This window comes from Neophocaena asiaeorientalis, unplaced genomic scaffold, assembly GCF_003031525.2.
Source record: "Neophocaena asiaeorientalis asiaeorientalis breed wild unplaced genomic scaffold, Neophocaena_asiaeorientalis_V1.1 scaffold388, whole genome shotgun sequence".
In the NCBI taxonomy this organism is placed as follows: domain Eukaryota; kingdom Metazoa; phylum Chordata; class Mammalia; order Artiodactyla; family Phocoenidae; genus Neophocaena; species Neophocaena asiaeorientalis.
Window position 1 is genome coordinate 4,054,952 of NW_020172738.1, and position 16,500 is coordinate 4,071,451.

Consider the following 16,500-nt stretch of genomic DNA (forward strand, 5'->3'; position numbering starts at 1 on the left):
TCCAGGGTCTCTCAAGTTTTTCTTTTTTGTCTTATTCTAAAGGTCTTTGCAAGGACACCATGTCCCAGAGTGCTGGCCCTTTAGATGCATGGTATACCATGGTAGCATAAGTGCAAAACAACATCATCAGCCTTAGAAATTTGAGAGCTGAATCTTTTTCCAAAACATAAGGACTAAGTATTGAATATATTTTTCTTTGTGGAGCAATATAAAGAATTGTTATGAAACATGATCTCCACTAAATAACCTTGAAACCATCACTCTAAGCAATTTTGCTGATCTCTCTGCCTCAGTTTACTCACCTGTTGGGGGGGAATAATAGTAATAATTACATCATAAGAAGATTCTTAAGGTTTAAATAAAGAAATGTACACAAGCCCTTACCTCAGTGCCTAGGCCATTATAAACACTCAATAAATGTTTACTTTATGGTTGTTGTTGTTTGGGGTTAAGGTATATGGTTGCCTTTATTCCAGGAGATCTTTTGCCCAAGAGAAACCTGTTATGAATGGCATGAGAATTTTATTAAAACTACGGAATTCTCAGGATTTGCAAAAGGGGAAATTAGTTATATTTAGATCACATTTTCTAAGCTCAGAGTTGTTATCAGGGGATTTGACATGTCAAAATAGCTAAACATGGAACTCAATTCCCTGTGAAAGACTTCCTACCCTCTTATACACAAGAGGGAGGGAAATGATACAGGCACTATTGATTGTTTGGAAGTGGGGAGGTGTCATGTCCTGAAGATATTTTTAGGCTATTCTCTGAGGGACATGTTCATAATTCTTACTAAAAACTTCATAAAATCTCAAATGATGAAATAAAAATCACATTCTTACTTTTTTGTTATTTGAAACAGAATTCAGAATTCATCATGGCAGGCCCAAATAGAAATACCTATTGTATTTTAGGCTGGCACATTTGTCCAGGTACCAAATTATATCAATTATAAAGAGCTTAAGGGTGATTTAGGATAACCCAGTTCTTGATTTGGGGGAAAATATTATCCTACTGGTGAGCAGCGATGTGTTCTTAACTCAGCCACCTTCTCTGAGATTTTTGAAAAGCAATTACCTAACTTTTTGATAATTTGAGACCACAAGGTATAAACACCAAACTGAGAATTTTGAGCATTCACATGTTGCACTCACAGACCTAACGTAATTTTTTTAGGAATATATTTTATGTTGTGTATTCATTTATATTTGCTTCAAGAAAAATAATTATTCATCCAACAAATATTTGCATGCTCACCTGTGATACACACTGCCTTTGGGGCTGCAAGCACAGAAGAAAATAGAGATTTAGTGTCTGTTTCCATGGCTCCTACACACCAGTGCGAGAGACAGACAAGATGCATGGAAAAACCCTTTGGAAAAAGTGTGTGATGTGGAGTGTGATGAGAGGAGAATAAAAAGAGTAATGTGGTAGAGAGTTACCTTTTGGGGGAAGTGGCCACTTAAGACAGGATGTTGATATTTGAGACGAGACTTAAAGGAAGAGACAAAGGGTGCCAATGAAATGAAGAATTGAATCGAAGGACTTGTATCTCTAGCATTATGGTGTTCTAGCTAGAAACTAGTCCACCCACCAGAAAAAGGACATGATAAGAAAACATATCTTTCTGAGTAGAGCTCAGAGTAGAAGAGAAAGTCCCCTGAGCATTTATAAACACAGCTTGCCTTAATGCATGTCTGGGGTTCTAATTTGCACCATCTGCATGATGTAGGAAACCACAGACTGGTAAATTACCTTAAAGCAATCTTAGGTTAACAACACTGTGAGACCTCGGCAGAGGCAAAAATAAACCTCTTGATATTTAATCCCAAGTCTCAAAGGATTTCGATAGATAATGCCTATCAAATATAGGCTCAAAACTTCAAATTTCAAGATACACAGGAATCAAGGCACTATAAGAAAGACTCACAAATATCAAAGTAGAATTAGCATTAGCAAAGATTGCAGATGTGGGGATGCTCAGATACAGAATATAACATATTTTAAATATTTGAAAAATTAAGGTATACAAAACAGGAGTGGGAAAAACTGCAATCAAAATAGAATGAGGTAGATTTGGGCTTCCCTGGTGGCGCAGTGGTTGAGAGTTCGCCTGCCGATGCAGGGGACGCGGGTTCGTGCCCCGGTCTGGGAAGATCCCACATGCCGCGGAGCAGCTGGGCCCGTGAGCCATGGCTGCTGAGCCTGCACGTCCGGAGCCTCTGCTCCACAATGGGAGAGGCCGCAACAGTGAGAGGCCCGTGTACCGCAAAAAAAAATAGAATGAGGTAAAGTTAAAAGTCAGTTAATTACTACAAGAGATAAGTATAATCATTGAAATTAAACATTGCTAGATATAAACATAATTATTTAAAATTAGATTATTGGAATCAAAAGTTTAATGGCATATCTGCAGAGAAAACTATAACAAAAGATAAATGTGAAAGGACTACTGTTTCCACCCATGATGGAGTAATTGAAGCTGAACTTGTTCTCCCTCTGTAAATAACTAGAAAAGTGGACAAAATATATGAAACAACTGTTGTCAGACATTTCACAAAAAGCAGCATTCTGAGATAAGGAAAACAAACATGGTGAGCTTTATAATAGTCCAACTTTCTGCCTGGATTCTCTTTTCCTTTTATTTTTATTTTTTATTTTTTTTGCGGTACGCGGACCTCTCACTGTTGTGGCCTCTCCCATTGCAAAGCACAGGCTCCGGACATGCAGGCTCAGCGGCCATGGCTCACGGGCCCAGCCGCTCCGCGGCATGTGGGATCTTCCCGGACCCCGGCACGAACCCGCGTACTCTGGGTCGGCAGGCGGACTCTCAACCACTGCGCCACCAGGGAAGGGAAGGGAAGCCCCTGGATTTCCTTTTCAGACAGAAGTACAAAGAGGACAAATCTGAGCAGAACCCAGTGGTCACTCAGCTAAAGATTCAGAGATTAGAGGGCGCTATCAGAGAAAGAACTCCAGAAGTCTGTAGAGGGCTCCCCTCAAGTCTGTTACTGAACCCTAAGCCATGCATGTATAGGTGAAACCCCATGAAGCTAGAAATCTGTAAGCTAACAATGCCACAAGCTCACACAGGACTAGGAAACGTTTAGTTCCAACCAGCCACAGTGGAGAAACCATGTTAAACATATGCAGGATTTAGCAGAGACCCTGAAAGAAATCATACCGTAGAATTAGGGCTAAACTATCCCTGAAAAATAAAAACTGATCTAAACTTGCCCTAACAAAACTTGAAGAGAAGCATTGAAAAATCAGGCTGAACTGAAGCTAATTTAACCTAGAATGAGTCCAATAGTCTTTAAAGAAAGACAACAAAATTCAGCACTCAACAATATAAATTTTCAGCTTAACGTCCAGTTAAGCTGAAAGATTTTACACATTCAAAGAAGCAGAAAAATGTCACCCATAACTGAGACAATAATTATTCAATATAAATATACCTAGAAATTACAGAGATGATGAAATTAACCAACAAAGACTTTAAATAACTATTATAAATATGCTTCAAAATTTAAAGTACACATGATTATGAAAGTTGATGAAAATGATAAACTTATAAATCAGGAAGTACAATGAAGTCTAAGCAGAACAGACAAAAAACCACATCAGTGTACATCACAATCAAATTATTAAAAACCAGTGATAAAGGAATAGTCTTAAAAGCAACCTAAGGAAGAAGAAACCTTACATACTGGAGAACAAAAATAAAAGTTGCAGCTTTCTACCGCAAAAAATATAAACTAAAAGACAAACAATGACATCTTTACTGTGCTGAAGGAAAAAAAACTCCCAACCTAGTGCTTTTTACCTAGTAAAAAATAAAGCTATTCATGAATAGGAAGACTCAATATTGGCAAGATGCCAATTCTTTTTAATCTGAACTACAGATTCAATGCAGTCCCTTTCAAAATCCCAGCAACTTATTTTGTGGATGTTGATAAAATGATTCTAAAGTTTATGCAGAGAGGCAGAAGACCCAGCATAACCAGAATATTAAAGGAGAAAAACAAAATCAGGCTGACACTACCTGACATCAAGACTTACTGCAAAGCTTACAGTAATCAAGACTGTGATACTGGTAAAAGGGTAAATAAATAGGTCAGTGGAACAGAATACAGAGCTCAGAGATAGACCCACACAAATATAGCCAACTGATCTTTGGTAAAAGATCAAAGACAATACAACAGAAAATAGTTTTTTCAACAAACAGTGCTGGAACAACTGGACATCCACACGCAAAGAATGAATCTAGACACAACTCTAACACCATTAGCAAAAATTAACTCAAAATAGATCATAGACCTACATGTTAAAGGCAAAACTATACAACTCTTAGAAAGGAACATAAGAGAAAATTTAGGTTACCTTGCTTTTGGCAATGACTTTTTAGATACAACACCAAAGATATGACCTATAGAAATAATTGATAAACTGGACTTCATTAAAATTAGAAACTTCTTGTCAGTGAAAGACACTGTCAAGGAGACCAGAAGACAAGCTGTGGACTGGGAGAAAATGTTCCCCAAGACCATCTCTGACAAAGGACTGTGGCAAAAGACTTGAACAGAATCCCCATCAAAGAAGATATACAGATGGCAACTAAGCATATGAAAAGATGCTCAATATCATATGTCATTAGGCAATTGAAAATTAAAACAAAAATAAGATACGATTACACATCTATGAGAATGGCCAAAATCCAAAACGCTGACAGCACAAAATGCTGTTGAGTATGTGAATTAACAGGGACTCACAGTCATTGCTGGTGGGCATGCAAAAATGGTACCACTACTGTGGATTACAGTCTGGCTGTTTCTTACAAAAATAAACATACTCTTATTATATGATCCAGCTTACTTACTATATGATCCAGCTTACTTACTATACTATATGATCCAGCTTACTTACTATATGATCTTCGTATTTACCCAAATGAGTTGAAAATGTATGTCCACACAAAACACCTGCACACAAGATTTCATAGCAGGTTTATTCATAATTGCCAAAACTTGGGAACAACCAAGACCTCCTTGAGTAGTTCAATAGATGAATAAGCTCTGGAACATCCAGACAATGGAATGTTATCCAGCACTAAAAATAAATAAACTATTAAGCCATGAAAAGACACAGGGGAAACTTAAATACACATTATTAAGTGAAAGAATCCAATCTGAAAAAGCTACATACTATATGATTCCAACGATATGACGTTCTGGGAAAAGGCAAAACTGTGGAGCCAGTGAAAAGATCAGTGGCTGCGAGGGGTTTAGGAGGGAGGAAAGGATGAATAGGTAGAGCACAGAGGATTTTTAAGGCAGTGAATCTATTCTGTATGATACTATAATGGTGGATACATGTCATTATACATTTGTCCAAATCCATAAAATGTACAACACCAAAGTGAACCCTAATGTAGATGGTGGACTTTGGGTGAAAATGGTGCATTGATTTCAGTTTATTAGTTGTGACAAATGCACCTGGTACAGGATGTTGATAGTGGGGGAGGCTATTATGTACGTGTGTGGGCAGGGGACATGGAAACTCTCTGTTCTTTCTGCTTAACTTTACTGTTAACCTAAAACTGCTTGAAAAAAAATAAAGCCTATTTTAAAAAATAAAGCTAACTAGTAATTTTTATACAACAGAATTTTAGAGAATATGCCAATAGGAGATTTGCACAATGAGAAATGTTAGCGGAAGTTCTTAGGCTGAAGGAAAATAATGCTGATTGGAACTTGGATGTACACAAAGAAACAAAGAATCCCACAAATAGTAAATACAAAATATTTTGTTAATTTTAAAATTTCTTTAAGATATAATTATTTAAAACAAAAAATATTGCTTTATGACATGAGGGACTGAAATACATGTCAATTATGGTACAAAGGATAGGAAGAGGAAATGGAAGTGTAAATGTCTTCCTTTCTAAGTGAATTTGTGTAATGTAATCTGAAAATTGACTGTAACAAATTGACAATGCACACTGTAAACCCTGAGATAACTACTAAAAAAGTAAAACAAAAAGCCAATAAGTCAATACTGGAGATAAAATGGAATGGTAGAAATTACTTAGTTAATCCAGAGAAATGCAGGAAAAGAGGGAAGAAGTAACAAAGAATAAATGGGACCAATAGATAATAATTTAAACCCAGGCATATTGATAGTTACATTAATTTTTTAATGATCAAAACACTCCAATAAGAAGCAGAGATTGTCAGGCTGAATAAAAAGGCAAAACCCTACCGTAAACCATCTATAAGAAATGTGTTTCCAATATAAAATAACCGATAGGTTAAAAGTAAAAGAATGGAAAAAGAAATATCATAAGAATGATGGAGTAGCTATATTAATATCAGATAGAATCAACTTCAGGATAAGGAATTTTGTCAGGGGAATTTTATCAGGAGTAAAGAGGGATATTTTATAATGATAGAGGGGCCAATTCATCACGAAGACATGGAAAATGTATATATGTAATCACCTAAATAATAGAACTCCAAACTACATGAAACAAAATCTGATCGAGCTGGAAGGAGAAATAGACAAATCCACAGTTACAGTTGGAAATTTTACACTCTTCACTCAGTAACTGATAGAATAGTAGACAGAAAGTCAATAAGGATATACTACAAGACTTGAGTAACATTCTCAATCAACTTGACCTAATTAACATGTATTAAGGATGCCACCAAACGGCAAAATATACATTTTTTTTCAAGTACACTTAAACATTCACCAAGATGGACCATTAGGCCATAAAACAAGTCTTAATAAATTTTAAAAGAATTAAACTCATATAGAATATGTTGTCCGACCACATGGAATTAAAATAAAAATCAATAACAAAAAGATGCCTGGGAAATCCACACCCCAAAAAATTTGAAAAATTTCTAAATTATAAGTTGGTCAAAGAATGTTACAAGGGAAATCTAAATAAATTTTTAATTGAATGAAAAGGAAAACATACCATATAAAAATTTGTGTATACAGCTAAAGTGCTTAGGAAAGAAATTTACCTTTATTTTTTATTATTTGTTTAACATCTTTATTGGTGTATCATTGCTTTACAATGGGTGTGTTAGTTTCTGCTGTACAACAAAGTGAATCAGCTATATGTATACATATATCCCCATATCCCCTTCCTCTTGCATCTCCCTCCCACCCTCCTTCTAGGTGGTCACAAAGCACTGAGCTGATCTCCCTATGCTATGTGGTTGCTTCCCACTAGCTATCTATTTGGTAGTATACATAAGCCTATGCCACTCTCTCACTTCGTCCCAGCTTATCCTTCCCCCTCCCCATGTCCTCAAGTCTATTTTCTATGTCTGTATCTTTATTCCTGTCCTGTCTCTACATTCTTCAGAACATTTTTTTTAGATTCCATATATATGTGTTAGCATACGGTATTTGTTTTTCTCTTCTGACTTACTTCACTCTGTATGACAGACTCTAGGTCCATCCACCTCACTACAAATAACTCAATTTCGTTGATTTTTATGGCTGAGTAATATTCCACTCTATATATGTGCCACATCTTCTTTATCCATTCATCTGTTGATGGACAGATGCTTCCATGTCCTGGCTATTGTAAATAGTGCTGCAATGAACACTGTGGTACGTGACTCTCTTTGAATTATGGTTTTCTCAAGGTATATGCCCAGCAGTGGGATTGCTGGGTCATATGGTAGTTCTATTTGTAGTTTTTTAAGAAACCTCCAAACTGTTCTCCATAGTGGCTGTATCGATTTACATTCCCACCAACAGTGCAAGAGGGTTCCCTTTTCTCCACACCCTCTCCAGCATTTATTGTTTGTCGATTTTTTGATGATGGCCATTCTGACTGGTGTGAGATGACACCTCACTGTAGTTTTGATTTGCATTTCTCTGATGATTAGTGATGTTGAGCATTCCTTCATGTGCATGTTGGCAATCTTATATCTTCTTTGGAGAAATGTCTATTTAGTTCTTCTGCCCATTTTTGGATTGGGTTGTTTGTATTTTTGATATTGAGCTGCATGAGCTGCTTGTAAATTCTGATTACTCCTTTGTCAGTTGCTTCATTTGCGAATATTTTCTCCCATTCTGAGGGTTGTCTTTTTGTCTTGTTTATGGTTTCCTTTGCTGTGCAAAAGCTTTTAAGTTTCATCAGGTCCCATTTGTTTATTTTTATTTCCAGTGTTCTAGGAGGTGGGTCAAAAGGATCTTGCTGTGATTTATGTCATAGAGTGTTCTGCCTATGTTTTCCTCTAAGAGTTTGATAGTGTCTGGCCTTACATTAAGTCTTTAATCCATTTTGAGTTTATCTTTGTGTATGGTGTTAGGGAGTGTTCTGATTTCATTCTTTTACAGTTTTCCCATCACCACTTATTGAAGAGGTTATCTTTTCTCCATTGTATATTCTTGCCTCCTTTATCAAAGATAAGGTGACCATATGTGTGTGGGTTTATCTCTGGGCATTCTATCCCGTTCCATTGACCTATACTTCTGTTTTTGTGCCAGCACTCTACTGTCTTGATTACTGCAGCTTTGTAGTATAGTTGAAGTCAGGGAACCTGAGTCCTCCACTCCATTTTTCTTTCTCAAGATTGCTTTGGCTATTTGGGGTCTTTTGTGTTTCCATACAAATTGTGAATTTTTTTGTTCTAGTTCTGTGAAAAATGCCATTGGTAGTTTGATAGGGATTGCATTGAATCTGTTGATTGTTTTGGGTAGTAGAGTCATTTTCACAATATTGATTCTTCCAATCCAAGAACATGGTATATCTCTCCATCTGTTGGTACCATCTTTAATTTCTTTCATCAGTGTCTATAGTTTTCTGCATACAGGTCTTCTGTCTCCTTAGGTAGGTTTTTTCCTAGGTATTTTATTCTTTTTGTTAAAATGGTAAATGGGAGTGTTTCCTTAATTTGTCTTTCAGATTTTTCATCATTAGTGTATAGGAATGCAAGATATTTCTGTGCATTAAGTTTGTATCCTGCTACTTTAACAAGTTCATTGATTGGCTCTACTAGTTTTCTGGTAGCATCTTTAGGATTCTCTATGTATAGCATCATGTCATCTGCAAATAGGGACAGGTTTAATTCTTTTCTGATTTGGATTCCTTTTATTTCTTTTTCTTCTCTGATTGCTGTGGCTAAAACTTCCAAAACTATGTTGAATAATAGTGGTGAGAGTGGACAACCTTGTCTTGTTCCTGATCTTAGTGGAAATGTTTTCAGTTTTTCACCATTGAGAACAATGTTGGCTGTGGGTTTTTCATATATGGCCTTTATTTTGTTGAGGTAGGTTCCCTCTATGCCTGCTTTCTGGAGGTTTTTTTTTATCATAAATGGGTGTTGAATTTTGTGGAAAGCTTTTTCTGCATCTATTGAGATGATCATATGGTTTTTCTCCTTCAATTTTTTAATATGGTTTATCACATTGATTGATTTTCATATATTGAAGAATCCTTGCATTCCTGTGATAAAACCCACTTGATCATGGTGTATGATCCTTTTAATGTGCTGTTGGATTCTGTTTGCTAGGATTTTGGTGAGGATTTTTGCATCTATGTTCATCAGTGATATTGGCCTGTAGTTTTCTTTGTGACATCTTTGTCTGGTTTTGGATTCGGGGTGATGGTGGCTTCATAGAATGAGTTTGGGAGTGTTCCTCCCTCTGCTATATTTTGGAAGAATTTGAGAAGGATAGGCGTTAGCTCTTCTCTAAATGTTTGATAGAATTCGCCTGTGAAGCCATCTGGTCCTGGGCTTTTTTTTGTTGGAAGATTTTTAATCACAGTCTCAAATTCAGTGCTTGTGAGTGGTCTGTTTTTATTTTCTGTTTCCTCCTGGTTCAGTCTGGGAAAAATGAACAAACCTATAAATTTCTCTCAAAAGAAAATGGAAACTAGTGTTTTAGATATAATCACTATTCATTCTGAATCCCTAGTTATGTGACATGGGGTATGAGATTTACTGTAAATAGAGTGGGAAATTGAGATAAAATAAAATATACTGACAGATTCATTTTTAAGCTGGATGTTTAATGTCAATCATTGAGATTTAACTTCTGATTTAGTAAGGAATATCCTATAATGAATTTTTTTAATAACATAAGGTCCTAATTCAGTAAGGAATAAGTCCAGGAAATTATTTTTTAACCAAGTAAACAAATGGTTTAGGAGCCCTCCCCTTTGTGCTGAGTATTTGCCTCATTTCCACTTTGGGGAATATGTATATTGTTTCTATTTGTCATCAGTGAATTAACTTAGCTTTCATTTGAATTTAGTTAAATTCAGTGAATATTCCTTTGGCTACATCCATTCTTCCCCTTTCTATCTGCTCAATTTAGAAAAATCTCAACATTTTTGAAAGAAAAATCAAGCTTATTAAGGATCTCTTTTCACCAAATGTTAGCAACAGATCACACTAGAAACAGCCACACCTCAAAACCGCACCTGTACAGATACTTTGAGAAGGAATCTTAGGGACAAGATTTGGTGTGCTATTACCTATGTAATTCATTCACATATCAAGGGGATATTTAATCACACCAAAAAAATTCTACATTTGAAACTCTACACTCTATACTAGAACTCATTTTAGCAAATATTGTAAAAAGTACAACCATTTTTGGAGAAAGGATAACAGTACTAATTCTAAGATTGAGGAAAATTATGTAGATCTTTCTGTAACCGATCAAGTGTTTTGCATAAAAGTGATCAAGTGTCTTAAGTTGTATTTCCTGGGAACAGACCTTGAGAAGGAGAGTTCAGGCAAATATATATAATTTGTTAAGGAGTGCTCGCCAGAGAAAAGTGTACATACATGGGTAAGAAGGAAGGAAAGACAAGAGTGGACAGAGGGAGATGGTCCCCCCCCAAATATGTTTGTACCTGAGGGTACAGCGCATCCTATAGGAAACCCTGAAGCTGGGATTGTCTGTCATGTTTAGTGCAAATTGAGGCAAGGGTGGACTTTTATATCTCTGTGTCAGCTGGTCATTGGGGTGCTCACTGGGACAGGGTATAACCCTGGCAACGCAATTCCCAATCTGAGGACAGCTCTCAGTGTGGACTGGCAGCTGCCATTACTCTCTACAGCCAGTGCACAAGAACCAAGAAAAGCATTCCAGTCTCCACTCACCGAGTTACCATATTTTTCATTGTCAACTGAGAAATACACTCTTGCTTTTTGTTTGCAAACATTAATGTCCTTCTCTTTGTGCTATTAGTTTTTGATGAGCCTATGGAGAAAAGTCTCCATGAATCTGTTCACATTTCTGTGCATTTGGCTTTCTGAGCAAAGAGCACTGGCACCTGGAATGAAGGTTGATCAAATACTAACCCTGAAGATAGAGACTTCTAAAGAGATACAGTGATTCATTTCCCTGGAGCTGTTTAATTACATTCCAGGGTAGTGACATCTCCTCCTCTCCACAGAAAAGATTTGAATGTGTTTCTAATCTAGAGCAAAGTGCTCTCTCCTCCATCATGTCTCTCTCTCTCCCTTCTCTCCCTGGAGAAAAAGAGAGGCAGATGTGTCCAGGCATGATAATTTTGAGGTTCCTCTCCTGTGGTGCAAACCTCACTACAGGTGCAGTGTGCAGTAGGGAATTGGGGCACAGAGAATGAATGCAAGCTGCTCTGTGAGAAAAGAAGTGGTCTGATCTCTAATCCAGAGCACTTGTGTGTGTGTGTGTGTGTGTGTGTGTGTCACTGTGCCAGGCAAACAAATGGAAAGTCAAGCTTATTAAAAACCTGCTTTCACCAAGTGTTAGCAGTAGAGTGTGATAGAAACTGCCACACCTCAATACCGTAGTTACTCAGAATGCCATTAGCTTGTAAGAAAGATCTTTCTCATATCTTTCCACATAAGACTTAACAGGTAGGGCTATCTAAATTTGAATATGGTTCTACTTATGAAGCTAGGTAATTTTAACAATAACATATTCATCTAAAAAATATTTAATGTGTTCACAGCTCTACTCCAAATACATAAAAAAGTATAAAAGCTCTTAATAATGTATGGTATATACACTAGACTGCAAACTAGGAAGCATTAAGTGCTACCGAAAAGAAAGAAAGACAGACTAATTGCTTTGATCATTCAAGAGAGAGATGGCCCTAGTGAGAGAGATTAAGGATGACTTCAGGGAGGTGAGAGCATCTTGGCTAAGGAATAGTAAGAAACAAGGATCAGGAAAGAATGTTATTAGACATATGATTCTTAATGAATTATATAATTTACTAATAAAGAATAATATATACTTACATACAAGCACTAAGATAAATGCATTAAATGATTTTATTTTCTAGCTTATTTCTTCCAAAAACCATTATGAGGTTAGTATTCTTATTTTTCTTGGAAAGTTTTATTAACTTGTCCAAGTTGAATAGACGACACATGGTAGAAGTGGAAGCTACAGCACTGGACTGCAGGAACAGTGCTCAAAGCACCCTGGTCTCCAGCATTTGGTCAGAGGAAGCAACGGGGCAAATGTCAAGAGGCAGGAAATGTTTGGCACATTTGAGGAGCAGCAGAGAGTCTGGTTTTACTCAGTAATGAACTAGGGTCATACAGATAAAACTGGATAGGCAAGGGAAGACCGTGAAGGAAAGAGTTTAGCTTTAGGAAGTTCTTGAAGGTTTTTGACAAGAAAGGCCAAAGATATATGCCTTGAGAACGTTAATTAACATTAACCTGGCATATGTGTGAAGAAGGTTTTGAAAGAGGAAGAATAGTCACGGCTGAACTGTTAGGAGGCTGACACAATATAGTCCAGGCAAGAAGTCAAGGTTCAGTGCCCAGGAGTCTCAAAACTTGAGATCCGATGTCTGGTACCAACTCTTGTTGTAACTTCAGGTAAATCATTCCACCTCACTGGGCTTTGGCATCCCAATCTACAGGAAATCTGTGAGGTTCCTTCCAAATCTAAATTCTAGAAATTTAGAAAGATCTCAATTAACATAACTACCTGAGCACAGAGACAGAGATAAGTATGTGAGAGAAACTTTAGAGATGGAACTGAAAAACATAGCAAATGATTGAATGTAAAGGTCAAGGAGAAATCAGAAGTTTTCTGCAAGATTTTAAGCCCGGACACTCAGAAAAGTCAATGAAATAAGAAATACAGGAAGAGGACGGGAGGGCAATTAGAATTTGTTTTATATAGGTCGATTCTGAGATGTTAGTGAGACAGATTGGAGATGTTCCGAAAACCAACTGAGGAAAAGAGCCCCAGAATCAGAAAGAGGGGCCCTGCCTGAAGCTCAGATTTGGAAGCTATTTTCACAGGCAAAATAGATGAGACTGCGTAGGGACAGACTGGAAAGGAGGGCAGTGAATCAATCAGAGCTGGCTATACTATGTTTAAAGGACAAAGAGAGAACCAGGTTCCAGGCATGGAGTGTCCAGAAAGGCAGAAATTCGTGGGAAGCCAACGAGGAAAGGTTTCAAAGAAAAAACCTTGTCAGATCAAAGGTTAAATGCTGGATATAAAAAGGTGCTCATCCAGAAAAGTGATGCTGATACAAATCAGAGGTTTCAGAGGGAGAGGATGGGGTAAAAAAAAAAAAAAAAAAATGTGGCTGCAAGTGCAAAATACATATAGAGGCATTTATAGGCAAAATGGTTTGGTAAACCACTAGAACTGGGCTGGGTGTTGTTCTCCCAACATGGTCCACATACAACTTGCATTAGAATCACCCGGGGTGGTTGTTTAAAATGCAGGTTTCTGGGCCTTCCTGCAGAACCCCTGAATTGTAATCTCAGGGGAAGGATGCTCTGGGTATCTTTATTTGAAACACCACTGCCCTTCAATAATTCTTATGTATGCAGGCCAGGTTGCTTCAACATGTTTTTTAAATGAACGGAGGGAAAGAGATCAAATGAAGAAATAAGAAAGCTGGTAGAGAGTAATCCTGAAAAGGCAAAAGGTAGAGAGTAATCCTGAAAAGAAAGATTCCATCTATGTCCTAGGACATCCTGCTGACTATGGCAGAGATCCATGCTCAACAGAGCATGCAGTGAAGTTCCCCTGAAAAGGTCAGTCTTGTGCCTGCACTCTTAGTAATATCTTACCGTCTACAGTGACAGCCCTGATGCCAGAGATGTACCAGAGGCTGAAGTCTCAACAGAAGGCAGAGCCCCCGATGAGTTCTCCAACCCTCCCGGCAGCAGTGGAGAGAGCACGGACAGCTGGTCCCAGCTCGCCAATGAGGAAGAAAACCCAGATGACACCAGCAGCTTCCTGCAGCTCAGTGAGCGATCCATGAGGTACCTGCTCTTTAAATGACTTACCAGGGAAACAGGTCTCAACACAGATTCCAGAAATGCATTTTAATCATTCTCTGCAAAGGGTCCCTAATAGCGCAAAAAAGAAGGACTGCCCGTCATAATTTGTGCTGAGAGCTATCTAATATCCAGTTATGGTTTCAACTAGCTTGGCCAAGGTTGAGAGTCATCTGTGTTCCCTTCTCTGCAAGCTCCAGCTAGTGCATTCAATGATGACAACTGTGAGTTTTTAAAGAAGAGCTGCTATTACACCTGGTGTGTTTGACACTTTCTTTCTGGTTCATTTGTATTTCAGATGCAAGACAGGCTGGGTTTACATGAGGCGTTTCCATATTGTGTTGTGTTGTTTGGCCTGACTGTTCCTCCCCTTTCTCTGCCTGCCCTCTGTATTGTTGCTCTAGAAAAGCTAGAGAGGTGCTAAAGAGAGATCAGATTTGGGAGGACCTGAGCCAATCAGGAGACATAAATTAAAAACTAGTCCTTTGTGAGGTGAGAATGAAAAGAATCTTCATGTTTCTACCCAAAATCTTATTTGATACTGGGCCAACAAGTCCACAGACTTTCCAGAAAGGCCAATTGGAAAATGGGCTTCCGATGCATCTGGCTGTATGGCTCCTTGAAAATTTTACTTCTGACAGTTCAGTCTGTTTAGACTTAGGAAAATCTCACAATGTTAAGTGATTTATCTAAAATTTCAAAAACTGGTGGGAAATGTTATCCTATAGAGATAGAAAGCAAAGAGAATTTGAATCTCTGGACTTAGCATAAGTTTATACAGTTAATTACCTCCAGAGCAATGTTTGAGTCATCAGATTTCAATCAGTGAAAACATTTAGTACCCCACACGAAAACCAAGACAGGAATTTGAAATGAGGGGATTTAGTTGCTTATTCATGGAACTCCTGACGGAAGAAGACTGTCCCATTACACGATATCCCAGCACTCACTCTTTGAAAACCTTACTTGAAGAGACGTCATTGGAAAATAGAGAAGGTATGAGGAAATATAGTGAGTTTGGTGAAATTGGATGCATTCCATTTTGCAAGAACCTAAAAATGGGCTCCACTCTTCTGTGTTTCAGTAAACAAATTCCAGGCTAGTAACTAGACCATATTTTGATTGTGCATCCTACAAAAATGTTGCAATATGTGATCCCTCCTTCTCTACAACACACAAAGCATCAGGTGTTGCTACTTCTCAAAGATTTTAAGATAGAGTTATAAAACTCTGGCATTGCCCAACTCTGTACTTGTAAATTCTGTAGTCCCTCAGAAAAAAAATGAGACAAATGCATGTCCTATGGAATATCCCTGACAAAAATCCCCTGAATGGCAAAGGGAAAAGAGAACATGCATCGCTGGTTTCTGTCAAAAGCCAAGAAGCAGGCAGATAAGCATTCCCGTATCTTCCCCCTCAGCCAGCGTTCTCAGAAGTATCTTAGTCTCTGGAGGTATACTCAAGGAGTCTCTTGCTGATGGATAAACATGCTTACTGTCACTAGGATGGGGAAGAAAGGAGTCATGCTGATTGTCACGCACTAGGTGTGGTCCACCAGGTATGACCACTGCAGAAATTACGAAACATTGATGACGATGATGATGATGACGATGATTGGCTTGAGCCAAAAATGTCTTTTGTTGTGTTTTCCCCTGATTTGGTCAGAAATAAAGATCAATTTAGGAGTCCTAGACACTAAGCAGTATTCTTCTGGGGACCAAAGGAAGAACCTCTTAGAATGGTGGAGCATCAGTGTCAGCAGTGTGGCCAGGTGGTGGACACTGGCATTAATATGTAAACTTTTGCTTTGTCAGCAATGGCAACAGTAGTGCCACTAGCAGTCTTGGCATTATGGACCTGGACATTTATCAGGAAAGCATGCCATCTTCTCCCATGATTAAGTAAGTAGCCACTGAGATGCAGTGATTGTGAGACCACTACTCCGATTCCATCTGGCCATCCATTTTGATCATTCGAGTTGTTCCCGACCACTGGTTTCATCATGTCTGTCCTGCTGAGGTTCCCAGACATGTATGATTTCATGTCACTGGAGTAAGAACTCAGACCTGCAGTAGCCTCACCCTTCCCACCACCTGCCTTCTGGATTTCAATTCTGTCCCCTATAATATAATCATTTATATATATATATAAACGTATATATATATATATATATATATATATATATATATATAAAAAAAAATATATATAA

At 37.8% G+C, this 16,500-nt stretch overlaps 1 protein-coding gene across 1 annotated transcript in view; it reads left to right on the forward strand.

Moving 5' to 3' along the window:
• Positions 1 to 16,500, forward strand: part of SPHKAP (SPHK1 interactor, AKAP domain containing) — a 95,729-nt gene that overhangs the window by 67,077 nt on the left and 12,152 nt on the right. Inside the window, exons 7-8 of the mRNA XM_024740528.1 lie at positions 14,091 to 14,276; positions 16,106 to 16,192. Of these exons, the coding sequence (XP_024596296.1) occupies positions 14,091 to 14,276; positions 16,106 to 16,192 (273 nt within the window). The remainder of the gene's footprint in view (positions 1 to 14,090; positions 14,277 to 16,105; positions 16,193 to 16,500) is intronic.